Raw genomic sequence first — 18,342 nt, 5'->3', positions numbered from 1 at the left:
AATACATAATATCAAAGACTCTCTCTCTCTCTCTCTCCCCCCCTCTCTCTCTCTCTCTCTCTATAGAGTCACTATAATAAATAATATGTATTTGTTTAATTTTAATGCCCTGTAAGACTAATTAAATTTTTTAAAAATGTAAACAAATTTTATTAAATTCATTTTACTTTGATATTATAAGTAAAAAAACTTAATAATTTGAAAATTTGTGCGATAAACGTAATTTTCAAATGCATATATTCTTTTCTTTAGAGCATTTTTTCAATTTCACAGCATATTTTAGGCGCTTAAAAAGGGATTTTTACAGCATAATTTTGGTTGCCTTACTAATAACTAATTACAAGAGAGTAGGGATTATATTGTTACAGCATAGACGAACGAAAAATCACCACCATCATTTATATTAGCGTAATTATAATTTTAGAATTATGTGTATCCAATCGTTACAAAAACTTATTTTATTGCGTTTAATTTTCTAAATTTTGTAAACACTGAAGATGGCCTGACAAAAGGTCGAAACGTCTATTTAATATTTAAATATATCATTGATTGGCTCGTAGCCCTAATTTATGTTTATTTATTATTATTGAGCCATTATATTATTATTATTAAAGTCATACTCACAATGAATATTTCAAAGCATCATCCAATTCCATGATTGCAGCTTGATTACCGCAACGATAACAGTAATTAGGTGCTGAGAATATAGTTACAACATTGCGATCATGACACCTGAAAGAAGAGATAGTATGCATCACAAGCAATATTATATGTATATTATAGATTTCTTATGAAATATCCTTGGTTGAACTGTATATGTATAAAAGAAAAAAATTTATTTTAATCTAAACGAATCAAACTACTCATACCAATTGTAACCTTCCATAACCAATTGATGAGCCCGTGAAACGAGTGTTAGCCCATTGGAGTGATTAAACGTTTCAGAAATATCTTGACCAAAGGTATATCCTGCTCCACGGGGTGAAATACCCCATCCTCCTCTATCATCTGGATCTGACCAAAGCAGATCACACATAGGACCCTGTATTAAATAATAGACAGTTATAATACTAAATTAAGTTCTGTTATCACAATAATTATTATAAACATTACAATTGCTGATACTAACTTCATGTGGTACTTCCTGAAGACGATCTAGAGCACGTATGTGATCTAAAGTGTCAATCGACGGTGACAAACCACCATGCAAACAAAATATTTGGCCGTCGACCAATGCCGTTAATGGTAAATAATCGAATAAGTCCGTAAAGAATTTCCACACATTGGCATTTCCATATTTACGTAAGCATTCATCATAAAATCCATACACCTGTGTAATTTGTCTTGATTCGTGGTTTCCTCGCAGAATGGTTATTCTTTCTCGATATCTTACCTTTAATTGTACAAAACAAATCGGAGAAAAAAAAATAAATATATATATCTTATTTTTTCGAAGAAATTAATGTATATATATACTGTACAATTAAATATAATACATTAACAGTGTTAATAAAGCATGACAATTTAATAAAATTATAATAATTGTATACTGTATTATACCTTAAGAGCTACAAGCAAAGTGACAGTCTCGACTGAATAATAACCACGATCAACATAGTCACCCATAAAAAGGTAATTTGTATCAGGGGATTTACCACCTATTCTGAACAATTCCATCAAATCGTGGAATTGTCCATGTACATCTCCACATACTGTTACAGGACATTTTACTTCTTGTACATTTGATTCCTTAGCTAAAATTTCTTTCGCCTGAAATTTTTAAGTATTATAAAACACTATTGCTGACACACATACATATAGCTGTCAAAACCATTGAAAATAAAAATAGATTAATTTGTAACAAGTACAAGACAGTGTGCTGTTTTGTGCTGTGTGTGTGTGTGTGTGTGTGTGTGTGCACGCGCGCGTGTGCGTGTGTATGTGCATGCATCATGTGTAGTGTGTGCGCATATATATATATACATATGTTATATATATATATATACATACACACAGTATATTATTTTTAACTGAAACTTTTTGCATGGTCCATCTTTTCTCATTTTCTTTTTATATTAGAGAAAAAAGAGAAAAGATAAACTGTGGAGATAAAAGTTCATCTAAAACAAAACAAGCCTTATTCCCTACATACATAATATATAACACATTTAGAAACTTAATCAAAAAGTCATCTTTACAAACACATGAGATAATGTTATAAAGATCTATCATCAACTAACGTGATAAGATATCATGATCGCAGATCTCTCAAATTATAGACCGTTATTAATTATAAATTATCTTTCAATACTCAAATAGAAATTTCTCTCATAACAAATGAATTTCCATTGCCAATTACAGGTATAATTATTGGTATACATTTAGAAAAACAGATACTTTGGCCAACTGGCATATCATACCAATACAATATGGAGAAACATTATTGCAAAGAATGTCATAGCTATAATCCAGAACCATTTTCAAATGTCTAAATATAGATTCATTAAAAAATACTAGTTTCATTTAGTTCAGTCTACTAGAAACACTGAATCAATCTCAAAGTAATCAAATGTACAGAATATTTTTCAAATGATCCTTTACACAAGTATCATATTGCTTTTAAGAATTTCCATATTAACGTGTCTTTCCAGTTTGTCAAATATATATCCTTATAAAAATTTTTTTTAATTACTTAAGTACTTAACATCCAGTGCTTTTAGTATTCAAAACAAGTAATTTATCACCATTTTTCAGCATTAAATTGACTAATATTAAATTGAATTTCTTTAAGGATACTAAAGTTCTAGTGTTTTAATAAACTTAGAGCACAATTCTTATTTTTCTTGTTACATTAATTAAATATAATGAATATCTTGGTCTATAAGCGGCCGCATGATTCATAGCAAAGTAATAACTTTCCTCATCGCGCTCGCCAATCGAAAGAAAAATAGGAATGACAGATGTTATTATCGATATTATAAAGTACATTCATCACGATTATCACAATTGATAAGACTATTCAAGACAAGTCATAAAGCCATAAGTCATCTCGGAAGACGTACACCGACGCAAAATTAATTATGACGCAACGACGGAGCGTTCACCTGTTGCAGAACTGCGTTAACAGGTTTAAAACGGCACGTATAAGCATGAATAATCGATCAAGAATCGTGAACCCCGGTCGTTACCAAAAGGTGGCCATCAAAACGCGAGCTTCTCGGGGGAGAAGAAAGGGGGTGAATTCGTCGCGGTTCACCGTCGGGAACGAGACCACGAGACGATGGGGAAAATCCCGAGATTCTCCGGGGCATCCGATGATCCTCATGAATGTGGCGTAAACTCCCATAACGTCCATGACACATCGGCGACATCATGTTTGATAGCGATATGAGATAGCCAGAGATCGGAACGATAGACGATGCGTTCGAACGCGGCACGCGACAGCCGTGTGCGAATAACGGAAAATAATTAACGTAACGCGCGGCCATTCACGGAGATGTTCCGAACGGGGCGGAGCCATGCTTAACGAGCACGTCGAACGTGTACCTTATCGCAGAGAGTTTTCACTTGGCTTTCTGTCAGTTGTTTGCAGTCGTTTAATTGTTCTATCCACTGGTCAAGTTCCTTGAGCGACGCTTTATCCTCCATCGTACTTGTTCCACAGTTTTGCACGGGAAGTTAACGCGGTCGTGCGATCGGTTGCACTCCTCACTAGCGCATGTAATCAGATCGCCCGAGCGTATTCTTTTTAACACGAAGCTAAATCATCCGAATTTATCTCCGCCACTGCACGCCACTGACCACGGATCCCGCAACACAAATACCCCGTGAAAACGGAGAGCGCTCATTCACACAAAATGGCCGAACGCCGAGCGCTGGCGCGGTGACGTCACGGTGCAATGTACCGTGGGGGCGCTTGCCGCGGTCAATAGGTCTATTCCTTAGGGCGCGTTCACACCTTGACGGAAAAGCAGAAAGCGGAAAAGCAGTGGCCAATCACAACTCGCGCTGGTAGTAAGTAGTACAAAAAGCCGAAATTATCGACTACCATCGTAAGTTCTGATTGGTTGCTGCTTTTCCGCTTTCTGCTTTTCTGTCAAGATGTGAACGCGCCTTTATGCGCGGTTCCATGGTGCGGAACGTATACGCAATGCGAAATTGGCGGAACGATGTCCGTCCAATCGCAAGCATTCCGTCAATTGCGCTCCGCCGGTATGTCTTTTCTAAACCAATCACGAGCGTTCCGTCAATTCCTCATTGCGCCAATTCCGCATCATGGGACCGCACCATGAGATAACTGCGCAGATAGTATACATTCCTGTGTAAAGGCCAACATACGTATGTACAATTCGTGCAATTAATGCCATCCCAGCCTATAACATCACGTCCATTGGTGAGACATCGCGTTTATCTTCTCGGTTGTTTTCGCATTCATGGCCGTAGTTGGACAAACCAGACTAGCCAATAGAGATTGGAGAAACTCGCATATTGTCGATAATTCCGTCTGACTACGATCATGGACGTGAAAATAACCGAGAAGGTAACGCGCAATGTCAAAACAGAGGTGGAAGGCATTGGTCGAGTTCAAAACGGCAAAGCGGCTAGGCATGCTTACCGAGCGATTAAATATGATTGGTTGGATCTATAAGTAACAACCAATTATGTTCATTTGCTTGGCGAGCAGGCTAACCGCTTTGTCAATTTGAAACGCGCCCCTTAGGACCCTGGCACACAAAAAGCTTAAGGGTGGAGTCCCATGAGGTGTATTTATCGCGTATCGCATAACCGCGTAACCAATCAGAAGCGATCTGCTGTTATAGTTTCGCGTTTTACTGATTATTGATTGGTTATGCGCTTACGCGATACGCGGCAAACATGCCTGATGGGACTTCACCCTAAGGCAGTAAGACGTAAAGCGGGGAGCACAGACTCTTTCATAACGCATAACACGTAATGCATAAGAAAATGTACCAATCAAAGCTCTCCGTTTCCTTCCTTTCCATGAAATAAAGAATTCTGATTGATTGAATTTCTTATGCATTACATGTTATGCGTTATGCAAAAGTCTGTGCTCCCCGCTTAAGCAGTAAGGAAATCAACATATTGGATTCGCTACTGCTTATGTTATGGCCTTATGGACTCTACTGTGATTGGTCAATTCGCTTACATTTTACTGCTTAAGTTTTTTGTGTGCCATGGCCCTTAGGGCCACTGTTACCAAGCTCAGTTGTTTGCTTCAAACAAAATGACAAATGCGATTGGTCAATTCCGATGGACTAACTGGCCAGTTAAGTTAACTGAGCTTGGTGACAGTTGCCCTTAATTGCGAGAACTGTACAAAAATTTTAGTCGTAATCGTAAGGCCGTAAGCAAATCGGCCAATCACAGTCGAGCGTTTTAAAACGCGAGATCGTAATTTTGATTGTGATTGGTCAATTTGCTTGCGGCCTTACGACCCGACTAAAATTTTTGTACGTGTGATGGCCTTGATGGCCTTAACTGCTTAAACGAACGCACCCGAAGTCTGTGGAAAAGACATGTCATTATATATGTATGCAGAAAACATTAATCTTATCTCAATGGCCTAATTTCAACCTTTGGATTGCCTGGCCAATAACTTAAGAAGAAGAAGAAGAACATTAATCTAATTGTGCGAGTTAACACGTTCTTCGTAACGCTCGTAGTTGCGCTTTTTACGAGACGTTTCTTTAATCCATAAATATTGTGGCTGCATCATTGTATATCGTAGAATATGTTGAAGTATGTATTATATATAATACAGTATGTATATAATAGTTGCTTTCTATTTACCGATTCTCAGATAATTTCGTTTGTGACGTCATAACTCGGTTGAATGCGCGTTTCTTTTGCATTCTGACAAGTGAGATTTAACTGAATTTTTGTCTGTAATCTACACAAGATCGAGACCATGTGCTTTAGTGAGTAAACTGGCTTTAGAAGTGAAGTTATGAACCTGTGTTGTCATGTGATAACTTTTTAATCGAAGTAAGCAAATAATGACGTCATTAATCTGAATATTAAATACTCAGCTCACTTCAGACTCAGTTTCACTTGTATGCAAATGAAAAGCAACTATTATCACGAAATTTTTAAATAAATACATAGTGATACACAATTTGTCTTCGAATTCTATTCTTAACTCGTCATATGGAATTATTAAAAATGAACTTAAAAAATTTATTAATGATATATCAATTTATTGCAAAGACAGGAAGAATAATATAAAACGAAATAGTAAAAGAAACAAGCTAGACATAAAAATATACAAGATAAAATGTAGTTAAAAATTATACTTTAAGGGATTCTAAAGCCGTCTGTATTATTCCGTGTACCGACTAAATCGTAATTTTTGTCCCTGATGGCCACCTGTGTTGTTGCTGCCATGTTGCTGAAAATAAAGCGCATTAGTTTCAGCAAATTTAGAACAAGGTGTATGTCATTTGCCTGTGGTATGACATCACGTGAATTCAATGTGTTGCTGTCAACTTGCCATGTATTTGCTGTCAACGATTTATCACCTTGCTCTTACGTTATCGAATATGAATAATAAGTCGAAAAGTTTTCCATGAATGGAAGTCATTTTGTTGACAACAAAATGAGCAACAGTTGTTCTCTGACACGCTGACACGAAATGTTTCAAATCTGCCTTTGTGTTGTTGAATACATATACTTATGTATTACGTTTTCAGCAAATACACAGCAACTAATCGAAAATTTGTGCTCAGCAATAAATTGCATGATCTTGCAAAACGTGCTTGGCTATCGGACATTTTTTGGGCATCTCCAAGTTTGACAGTGAATTCTTTACACAAAGGTGCATCAGCGTTTATTAAGTGTCCTCTGAAAAGCGTTGATTTAACATTACAGAACTTTCATGAAACAATGTATACTATATTTTATAAACGTTCTGAAAGTGTTTAAAATCCAGTGATGTTGTGTAAGCGTTCTTGTTTAAAAGCGTATAAACTCAAAAAAATCGTCATTGAACGGTTGTCAACACTTTATTTTCGTCGGGGTTAACGTCAAAGCAGAATGTGTCATTTATAATTATTTTCTTGTAATTGTATATGACAAAGAAATACTTATAAATTTTATATGAATACAAATATGTATAATTGAATGTTATATGGTTAATATAATCGAATGTTTTGTTAAAAAATGTTTTAACAATAAAGGTATTGTAAATAAATATCAGGTCAACTACATTTCTACAAAATTGAAGTTTCATTAATTTATCAACAGAAGCGCTATGGCTTTAAAGGGAATCAAGATCGTAGAGTTAGCTGGACTTGCTCCAGGACCCTTCTGCGGAATGATTTTGGCAGAATTTGGGGCATCTGTTATTAGAGTGGATAAGGTAATTAGAAGTAAATTTTATCAGAGTACTTTATCAAAATTCATGCTTAGTACATTTGTAGCTTACAGTACGACAGAAATTAATATTATCACATTATTGATATTTAATGAGGTGATAATATTGCATTAATTTTTACAAAAATGTTAATACTTATAAAAGCCAACAGCTGTTCATGCATGTATATACAAGGCGTCTCACAACTATCGCATTTCCTTTTAAAACGTATTCTTGAGATAATTTTAAGACAAAAATCCTAATACAAAAATATCGAAGCTATAAAAGTTTTTAAATTAATCGCAATTAAAGTTCGCTAATCACAGAGCTGACATTTCGCGCGTTCAGGCATGATGATATAACAAGTGGTGAATGTACCACGAGGCCCATAACATAATACAATATTTTTCAGAAAGTTGTTTCTGCTTCTGAATTGTACTATTTGTACGTTTTTAATTTTTAATTATACACACATGTGCATAATTAATACGCATAATTAATATTGAAATAATATATCGTAAAATATCAATTCAATAGTAAGATATGTATCAGCTGTCAAGATAAATTCGTAACATAACGTTCATTTGTCTCGTATGATAAACATTTTGTGGTAATATCGATAAACTATTTTTGGCATGAAATTTATTAAATGTATTATTATTAAATTGTTTATTAATTTAATGTGTGACATTCCGGTTTTGTATAAAGTTTCTTTTAAATTTAAGTAATTAAGTATTATTAATTATTTAACCGTATTAAATTTATATCAAATTACGACATACATATTTCATAATAATTATTGTACATACCGATCAATTCGACACTGATCAATTAGACACCGATCGATTGGACACTGCTCGATTGGACGCGAAGTGAATATCATGTCATATATTTGTGTCTTCTAGAAATTTACGTTTATTTTCTGTAGATATTTATTCCCTTTTTGATTGATATTTCATAATAGTAGTTAATTTTATCCACAATACGATCTAAAAGTATAATTTTAAAGTAAAGAGTTTCATCCTATAAATATTTTATATCCTGATTATTTTTATCATATAGCTTGAAACTCAATCATTAGATTGTTTGGGCCATGGAAAGAGATCGATATCATTGAATTTGAAATCTGAAGAGGGCATTAATATTTTCAAAAAATTAAGTGACCAAAGCGACGTTATCATTGATACGTACAGGAGAGGTACATATACAAGATGTTTCATTTTAATTGATACACTAGAATATTTCGAAAAGGAGACATGGGATTAAAAAAAGTTTCAGACAAAAGTTATGTGACTTCGAGGAAGACACAAGATGATACCATGGGTTCCACTTTGGGTGACGTTGTCAAGGTCAAAGCAAAGTCACTTTAAATTTTTTAAATGGAACCCCCAATTTTTCATTACATATTCTCGTAGCTTGAGAGATTTTTAAAACATTATAATAAAATATTTTTTCATTAAGTACTTTTCGAGTTATACAAGGTGGTCCACTTAAATCGACCATCTGAAATATCTCGCTTATTTTTGATATAAAAAATTACAGTACAAGTCATAGGGGACAAAATTAACACTCTGATGAAAGAATATTTTATTGTACAAAGAGTTTCATCCCAAAAGAGCCACACACCATTTCGAGATATCGAAATGTGATTTTTCATTAGTATTTTTTTCTCCGCTAAATCTAAATGGATCTTTACAAAAAAATCACGGATATAAAGGGTATCAAAAAGATTAGAGTAAGAATATTTTGTAAGATCATTTTTGGCTAAAAATTCTGTTTTTAAAAAATTCAAGAATTTTTAAAATAGTATTTTTTATATGATCTAAATGTTTGACCACTTTTAAAATAATTCAGCAACTAAATCTTATTATAAATTATATTTGGTATTTTTTTCAGATTTTTAGATTTGGTGAAACATACCGAAAAAAAAATTAAAACCGTTTTTTTGCCATTTTCCGACCTAAATAATATATTAGTTGACATATTTTAAGTTGTTCTTAAATGTAATTTTACTTACCTTCGATCCCACTTCTGTAGATAATACTTTAAAACTGTAATATTATAAAGTTTGCATAGGTTAAACAACCAGAATTTCATTTTTTTTCCTTTAGAAAAATTAATTTAACTGATTTCAGCATATTTCCCTTTTTTTTTTTTTTAAAGCAAAGACCAATTTCTGACTTTAAGCACATAAACATGATAAATTTATCTTACTTTAATATGATGTCAAGAGATTTTAGGTTTTTAATCTACAAGGCTGTTTAACTCAAAATTCGTTTTATATTTATAATATTACGAAATTAATTTTATATTTCCTTATTAACTCATTTTCTAAAATTATACTTATACAAATAAAAATACCATTTTTAAGAAATTAAAAAAATAATTATATGCAAAAATGCATGATGTACAGAATTTATTTATTTATAATCATTTTATGCGAAATAATACATACTTAGAAACACTTTTGAAAGGATTATCAAATATGTATATTAATTTTCATCATTATCTTCATTTATGACAGGCTCAACTTTTTCAACATTAAAAAGTTTTCCTAACATTTTTGCTGGCCTTACTATACTTTGTGAAATACAAATTATTAAGATATATTCAATAATAACTATTTAAATAAAATAGTGTTAGTTAACAGTACTTGTTGAAAAAAGTATCAGAAATAGCCAAGCAAAACTTTTATTAATAAAAGAATAAAATATTACCTCGTAGATAATCAATGAATGTTGGAATGAGTGCTATAATCTGAGTGACAATAAGTGTCGGTGTTAAATGAAAATCCTCAATAGGAACTGTAAAGTAGTTTGAAAAATTTAAATAGCAAAATATTGCTTAACTGTTGTTTAAATAACTTTGAACACAATTGCAAGACCTTCAAAAAAACAAATACAGTAAACTGCCTCAAATGTCACGGGGACGGTTCCAGCCAATTTGCGCAGGTGGCACTCGAAGGGAACTTTCCTTTATCGCAATTGGAATTGCTGCAAATTTAGCTTGAATAATAAAAAATATATTTATATATAAATGATATACCCATCTAATATTATAACGGTATATTTTAATTTCAAACCGTACACGTACGTCAATTGATTTAATTAATTACTCTAATTTCGATGTTATTTTGAGTATTTTTTTCGTAAGGGTATTTGCTACGTATTTGCTGTCACAATATTTGTAACAAAGAATACTCGATTTTTATTGCATTTCTACCATCGTTCTGTTGGCAGGTTATGCTGTTAGAAACTAAGCTTAATGAGAAAGCAGCAGCTTGATGTCTGCTGTAATGTCATGATCAAGTTTGCTGGCGTATCGCTGGCGTACCGCTAGCATTTTGCTATCCGGGATTAGTGTTTTGAAAAGCTTTCGAGGTAAGCTACGAGAATAAATGGGGGATTTCATTTAAAAAGCTCAAAGTGACCTTGCTCTGACCTTGACAACGTCACCCAAGGTTAAACACATGGTACCATTTTTTGTGTCCCCCTCGAAGTCACATAACTTTTGTCTGAAACTTTTTTTAATCCTATGTCTTCTTTTCGAGATAGTCCAGTATATGAATTAAAATGAAACACCCTGTATATAGAATATATTATATAGTATTATTAAATTTTAATGTACTTTAAAATCAGACTTTTAAATAAGGAAATATTTAATTTTAAATTTCTGCATTAAAACTAACTACCCTAGTGGAAAAATTTCAATGAAATTATTCTACGTTTTGGAACACTTTTCGGCAAAATTTTAGCATTTCAGAAAAATTTCAATTTAACTTCAGCGATTTTTAGTTGAAAAATTCATTTTCAGGAAAATTTCAGCAAAAATTTCAGAGAAATTTCAGCAAAACTTCAGAAAAGTTTCAGTGATTTTTCAGTATGTTAGCTGAAAAATCACAATTTATTTTCAGTAAAATTTTAGTAAATTTTCAGCAATTTCGCTGAAATTTTCCAAAATGTGAAATAATTTTAGCGAAATTTTTTCACCAAGATAAGAATGAAATTTTTTAATTTACATAAATATATATTCAAAAGGAGTCATGGAAAAGTTGAAGATTGGACCAAATGAACTTATGGTAACAAATAAAAAATTGATATATGCTAGATTAACTGGATACGGTCAAAATGGCTCTTTTGCAAATATGGCTGGTCATGATATCAATTATTTAGGTTTATCTGGTAATATGTTAAAACATACAACGTTATGATATAACATTATACATATAATATAATCCATATTACATTATATATTCATTAATTGTATTCACATAAAAATAAAATGCATTTTATGCATTTTCTTTTTTAATTTGCCTTATCATACCATATTGTTCATCAATAGGACCTAGTTATTTTATGAGATTATAAATTATTAATACTATAAATTGTTAATATAGGATTACTGTCTTTATTTGGTCGATATAACGAAAAACCTACACCACCCATCAATCTGGCTGCTGATTTTGGTGGCGGCGGTTTGATGTGCGCTCTTGGAATAATCTTGGCATTATATGAGCGAACTCAGAGCAATGTCGGACAGGTGATAGATGCATCAATGGTAGAGGGATCAGCATATTTAGGGTCCTGGTTATTCAGATCTCAAAAAATGGGTATATGGGAAAATCCACGTGGTAGAAATCTGTAAGCATTTCTTTGGAACATACAAATGCTTTTAATTTTTGTTTTGTAAAGAATTTTTTATTTTTTTTTTCACAGTCTTGACACAGGATCACACTTTTACGATACATATGAGACGAAGGATAAGCTTTACATGTGCGTTGGAGCGCTCGAACCACAGTTTTATAAAATTTTTCTAGAAAAGCTTGGTCTCTCAAGCAACGAAGTACCACAATACGAAAATTTTGAAAAAAATCGTAGTAAAATCACGGAAATTTTCAAGACGAAGACTCAAGCGGAATGGTGCGCTATATTTGACGGCACTGATGCATGTGTGACACCAGTGCTAAATTTGAAAGACGTCACGTTACATATTCACAATAAGCAGAGGCAGACATTTACAATTGTAGAAGACAATTTAATTCCAAATCCTGCTCCTCGTTTATCTCGAACGCCCGGAATTTCTCTTGGAAATCAAAGAAACCCACAAGCCGGTGAAGACACTGTACAAATTTTAACTGAATTAAAATTTCAACCTAATGAAATTGACCATCTATTGTCAAACGGGATTGCTTATCAATCGCAGCACATTTCTAAACTTTGAACCTATCAGATTTGTTATGCATACAAAATGTTGCATCTACCGCGAGAATTAATCGTTTCCAGAAACGAGCATGCTTCGCAACATTCTAGCACATGCGCAAAATAAACAGATACCGTTATTGCTCTCAAAGAAAGGAACTTTTATTGGTAAAGGGTACAATCTGTCAACCTTTCAGAACGTTCGAAAATCAACTCGACTGTCACCAAGGATCGACCTTCTTTTTTCCATTTTTATTGATTTTCTTCGCACTTCACAGGTCAACTAACGAATCACCCTGCATCGGTATACGGTAGCACGGAGGCGAAGAACGCAACAATATATTAAAATGTACGTACATACTTTTTCCTCTGAAGAATAGAATGACTGTGATTGGTTATTTTCTAATTACGGATGTTATTAAATTCGATTGAGGTGTAAACTATATTTATAAAGCCCATTCCACATTAGACGCAAGTAGACCGTGTTTGTTGCGACAGTCAATCTGAAGCCTGCATTTTGAAATCAACGCTTCAGAGTGGCTGTCGCAACAAACTTGAATGGGCTTACATTTCTATTGTGTTTTCTAAAGAAACTGTAGGAAAAGGAAATAATTCCTATCAGAATTCATTTCAATTTCAAGCAATTCGATAATACGTGCCCAAGAGACTGACGATAGCGCCTGACGGAACTTCCGGAGCGCTGTAGCACCTTCAATCTATATTCGGTCAATTACATGATTTTTATATAGTTAATTATAATTATATGGATGACTCACAAATCTTTTTAATAAACTTCATAACTCTTCATACGAAATACAAACGATTCCTCTCTTGTAAAAATGCTATTTAATTCACCTCCCGTTATTTTTTTCGGCTAAATGGTGTAAAAATGATTAATTAATTACAATTAACAGAATGACTCACAAATCTTTTTATACAAGATACAAACGTTTTGGAATAGTAATTCTTTTAACCGATGTACTTGTTCGGTCAAGTACATACGAATCGAAGAAAAGACAAAATATAAGTTAAACCGAGATTAAAATTAATTTATATTAGCAGAAATGGACATAAAAGAAAAGAAAAAGGTATAGTGATAGTAGTTTGACGATTTTAATTATATTCTTCGTATTTTTCGCGCTCGAGATAGAATAGATGCGCACACAGGCTCGAAAGAAAGAAAATGCAAATGTATACGAAATATTCATAGAACAAACAGATTTATGACATAATTTATTTCATATATAGAAATTATTCTTCTGTTAATGACTTTGAATTACATGTTGATAACGAATTAATTTTAATTTCAGAAAAGTCGATCATTCTCAAACTGCAACGTGAAACGATAGTATAGAAAATTAATTATAATTTAAAGTATAATTAATTTTCTACTCGTCGTTTCACGTTGCAGTTTGAGAATGATCGACTTTTGGCCGAGTTCGAGACATTTAATAATGATTTATTTATATAAGCTTAGAATATTTTGTACGATTACATTTTAATAATAATCGCGTTATCAAGATGGATCAACAAAGTGGCGAATACAAAAAGCTGTCTTGTACTGCTATAAAATACAAATATACATCTTATTTTTGTAACAATACGTAGTTAAAAATAAATTATATGTGTATATATATTGGAATATTAAAATCTATATATTAGCTTAATATAATCGATAAAGATGAGTGCAAATAGAGATAAAAATGTGTACAAATATAATACGATAGTATATGTAATTAGAGTAGGAAGAACATATAAAGATTTTTTTCGAAATAGAGAATTATTTAAATTTATCACGACACGAGAATTATCTTTCATATTTTGACTATCTCATTTTGCTTTCCACAGAGTACAAAAAAAGGATTTTTGAATAAATTATAAAACAAACTCCAACATCAAGTAATTTCATAATAGCTTAATATCAAGCGTGTCTTCAGGATTAGTATTATTATTAATCTTATGTGGCCAAGCTTCTATACAATGATCATATCAGAGTAAACAACAAGAAAAAAGTAACAACAATGTAATTCTGGATTCCATCACATGGATCCTTCATAGACAATTTATGCTATTTCTTTAATCGTACTTCCTATTCATGTATTACTTTTTGTTATTCTCCCCACTGTTGGCCAGTTTTTCTCTTACAGAGAGTTGCATCCAACTGTTCGAGCCATGGCAACAGCAGCATGACTTTTCTTCGGTAATTTGGATCTTTCGCAATGGGATTGTGCTCCAGATATACGGTCTGTAATTGTTTGTTGGCTGTTAAACTCTCCAATGTGTTCCAATCTTCAATTTCATTGTTATTCATCTGTAAATGTTGAATAAAAATAAATAATCAGTTATAATAATACACATTACGTAATACAAAAATATTTATTGGTCAATTCCTCTTACCCAGAAATCTTCAAGACTTTCAAGATGATCCATATTTTGAATCTTTTTGATTTTGTTATTAGCTAGATCCAACGTTGTTAATTCTGAACAATTTTCTATGTCCTCTATACACATTATACCATTTTCCGACAAGTACAATTGATTCAATTTCTTTAATTCTTCAATATTCTCAATCTTTGTAATTCGATTACTTTGTAGACTTAACAACGTGAGGTTTTTCAGATTTTCCAAGTTTTGGATTTTGGTAATTTTGTTTTTACCGAGAAACAGATTGGTCAGATTCTCAAGACCCTCGAGATTTTCAATTTTACGTATTTTATTATCGCCTAATTCCAGCGTCGCAAGATTCGCCAGATGCGAGATATTCTCGATTTGTAAAATCTTATTTGACGATAAAAATAATTTTTGTAAATTCAATAAGTTGCTTAACCCTTCTATTTTCTTAATGCGATTAAATGACAAGTCCAAGAGTCTGAAACCCCATAAAAATTATTAGAATTTATGTGCATATACAGTGCCCGCCAAAAGTTTCGGGCCGGCTGAATATCTTGGAAAGTATGCATTTTTGAGAAAAATATTTTAGACAAAGATTGTAGGGTTTAAATCTATTTATTGATCTTTTCAATTTAATCTTGAGTGACATTGCCAATATCAAGTCAACATCGATTTTTTTTAAATTGGATATCCTATTTTTGATTCCAGAATCTAATAGCCAATGTCAAAAGCTTTTCAAAACGCTACAATAAAGTTCATTTTCATTACGTACTTTTCGAGTTATGAGGCTTGAAAGTTACAGTACCGTCGGCATTAGCATTACGCAAGGTATTCAACCGACGGCTAAAATCTTTTAAGTTCAGGATCATGTCGTGAATAACATTTGTCAAGATCAAGGTCATTGGAGATTGTTTTTCTTATATTTTTATTTTTACGTAAAAATGAATTTTCAGTGCAACTTAACGGATGTTATCCAGAGCATGAACATTCAAGAGGTTTTAGTCGTTAGTTGGACACATTAGGTAATACTAATAATAGAGGTACTGTAACTTTCAAGCCTTATATTGAAAAGTAATTAATGAAAATGAATTTTATTGTAGCGTTTTGAAAAGCTTTTGACATCAGCTATTAGATTCTGGTATCAAAAATAGGGTATCCAATTTAAAAAAAATCGATGTACCTGTAAAAATCGATAACCTTAACTTAATATTGACGACGCCAACCAAAGTCAAACTGATAAAATCATTAATAGATCTTTTTAAATCCTACAATCTTTGTCTAAAACATTTTTCTCAAACATGCATACTTTCTGAGATATTCAGCTGGCCAGGTACTTTTGGTGGGCACTATAGATACATGTATGTCATGCATTATACAAAATTAAAGTCAAAGACATACTCTAGATTCACCAGGGCATCTAGATTTTCTATTGTCATAATTTGATTATCCCTTAATTCCAATTCTACCAAACTAGTAAGTGTATCAAGATTTTCTATCTTTTTAATGAGATTCCATGTAAAGCATAATCTTCGTACTTGTGTTAATGGTTCTAGATTTTCCAGTTTGGTTAATCTTGAGTGATTGAAGTCTAATTCCTAAAACATCGATATAACAATAATCTCATTTATAAAGTAATTCACAGCAATACATGGCGATTGTTGAAAAATTTAAGCTTCATTTAACAAAACAAAATAAAGCAATAACGTTAATTTTTCTATTAAAATATATTAATATACTCTAATTTTGATTCAACTCTTACTTTTTTTATAATTCTTGTATGTCCATATTTCTACCAATGTAATTTAATCTCAGTTTAATTTGCTGTTTACCTTTTTCTAATTCTTAGAACTGGAAAATAACAAGTTAAACTGAGTAATTTAGTCTATATATTGGTAGAAATGATCGTTAAGAGCCAGTGTTCCACTTGGTAAATTTTACCTGTAAAGCTGGAAATAATGGGCACAGGCAATAGGCACAGGCAACAGGGAATAACGAGCCGTCCAATTAGAGCTCTGGGATATAATATCGAACTTATACTCTACAGCTCTGATTGGACGGCTCATTATTCTCTGTTGCCTGTGCCTATTGCCTGTGTCTATTGTGTTTCCAGGTTTAGGTAAATCTGGCAATCCGCACATGTGATAATCTTGCTACTTACCCAACAGGTAAAATTTACCAAAAGTAGAACAACCGGGCCTAAAGCTAGAAAAAATTGAAGAATAAGTTGAACTGAGATTAATGTTCAATATATATTGATAAAAATAGACATTGAGAAAGACACACTTCGATGTTGCGATTTATAATTAATATCTTTCGAAAATGTATCAAATATTCTGTTTAATAAAAATAATTAATTAAAAAACACACTTCGCTATCAGGATCTATAATTAATATCTTATCAGGCTCTTCGGAGTCCTCCTCCTCGTTTTCAGCTTTTATTTCGGCAGAACTCTCGCTTTTGTTCTCGTCTACAATAATTAGATTAAATATAACCTAAGTCCATACGTGATTACATGCACGGAAATTTTATCTCTTTAATACCATTATTAGCCATTGTCAAGTAACAAAAAGTGACAGGCGTAGATCTTCTGACGGGCTGTTCAGCTGATCGAAAGACTTGGCTATTAATTAAAATCGCTCTAAAACGTCAGTGATTGCCCTAAAATGATTCTCTATTTTCGTTCAACCTTTTTTCTAGCCGATACTTTCGACAATGCACGATTAAAATGACACTAAAAAAGTTCTAGTTTACACTGCACAAGACTGTAAAACGATGGAGGTCTAAACAACGTGAAGGAAAACCCGTACGCTCGTATGCTAATAATATAAATAACAAATCAATCAAACTGTATGAAACATGGTGGAAAGCATGGTGGAAGCTTAGAACCATAGACATATAAGATAGACCCAGCATCCATATATTTTTCTATAGTATATGCTGGGTTTGGCAGAACGGTGCAAAAGGCAAGGGCTGCGTTCAGCAGACTCATGCCTGGTTTATGCTTCGGTCTTAATTCTAAAATCCTAAAATTTAGCCAATGGAATACAGATTTCAGTTAGAACCAATTAAAACTGGCAGCCCTATTGGTTGAATTTTAGAATTTTAGAGTTAAGACCGAAGCATAAACCAGGCATCAACAGTTTTGCAACCGTTTTATGATTGTCTGCTGAGATAGGACCATTCTTCTAGATCTAAAAGTATGATCCAATCAGCGCGAAGGAAACTTCCAACAGTTGCAAAACGAACGTTCTGCTAAACGCAGCCAATGAACATGTTAGGAGCTGTAAGCTTATTGGCTACCGCGTCACATTATGCCGCGCGGTAAGCATTTCCTCGTCCAATGTGCAGGAGCCATTAGGGTTGCCGCAGACAAAGGCCGG

The 18,342-nt window shown here is 32.9% G+C and overlaps 3 protein-coding genes across 5 annotated transcripts in view; 1 reads left to right on the top strand and 2 right to left on the bottom strand.

Annotated features, from left to right (window-relative positions):
* Positions 1-3,881, bottom strand: part of mts (protein phosphatase 2 catalytic subunit mts) — a 10,832-nt gene extending 6,951 nt beyond the window's left edge. The window contains exons 1-5 of the mRNA XM_018462331.1: positions 3,547-3,881; positions 1,561-1,770; positions 1,130-1,393; positions 870-1,042; positions 625-732 (exon numbers count right to left, since the gene is read on the bottom strand). Coding sequence (XP_018317833.1) covers positions 625-732; positions 870-1,042; positions 1,130-1,393; positions 1,561-1,770; positions 3,547-3,648 — 857 coding nt within the window. The 5' untranslated portion in view covers positions 3,649-3,881. The remainder of the gene's footprint in view (positions 1-624; positions 733-869; positions 1,043-1,129; positions 1,394-1,560; positions 1,771-3,546) is intronic.
* A 1,663-nt stretch (positions 3,882-5,544) lies between these two features.
* Positions 5,545-13,401, top strand: Amacr (Alpha-methylacyl-CoA racemase). Of its 2 annotated transcripts, XR_001937039.1 has the most exons (7): positions 5,545-5,760; positions 7,264-7,378; positions 8,435-8,570; positions 11,410-11,553; positions 11,769-12,012; positions 12,088-12,919; positions 13,212-13,401. XR_001937039.1 is itself a non-coding variant. In XM_018462293.1 (6 exons), exons 1-6 carry the CDS (start codon positions 5,753-5,755, stop codon positions 12,590-12,592), a joined length of 1,152 nt encoding a protein of 383 aa, XP_018317795.1. In that variant the 5' UTR covers positions 5,545-5,752; the 3' UTR covers positions 12,593-13,401. The 2 variants fall into 2 exon arrangements, 1 of the variants encoding a protein (XP_018317795.1); XM_018462293.1 differs by having other exon boundaries at positions 12,088-13,401.
* A 1,002-nt stretch (positions 13,402-14,403) lies between these two features.
* Positions 14,404-17,848, bottom strand: LOC108731797 (protein phosphatase 1 regulatory subunit sds22). Of its 2 annotated transcripts, XM_018462300.1 has the most exons (5): positions 17,503-17,848; positions 17,329-17,429; positions 16,360-16,556; positions 14,968-15,439; positions 14,404-14,881 (listed from the first exon to the last, which is right to left on the bottom strand). In XM_018462300.1, exons 1-5 carry the CDS (start codon positions 17,513-17,515, stop codon positions 14,681-14,683), a joined length of 984 nt encoding a protein of 327 aa, XP_018317802.1. In that variant the 5' UTR covers positions 17,516-17,848; the 3' UTR covers positions 14,404-14,680. The 2 variants fall into 2 exon arrangements, with proteins under 2 accessions (XP_018317802.1, XP_018317803.1); XM_018462301.1 differs by lacking the exon at positions 17,329-17,429 and having other exon boundaries at positions 17,503-17,847.
* Positions 17,849-18,342: the final 494 nt, after the last annotated feature.

Source organism: Mycetomoellerius zeteki, unplaced genomic scaffold (assembly GCF_001594055.1).
Source record: "Mycetomoellerius zeteki isolate Tzet28-1 unplaced genomic scaffold, Tzet1.0 scaffold138, whole genome shotgun sequence".
Lineage (NCBI taxonomy): Eukaryota > Metazoa > Arthropoda > Insecta > Hymenoptera > Formicidae > Mycetomoellerius > Mycetomoellerius zeteki.
This window is presented reverse-complemented; position numbering and strand designations above follow the sequence as displayed.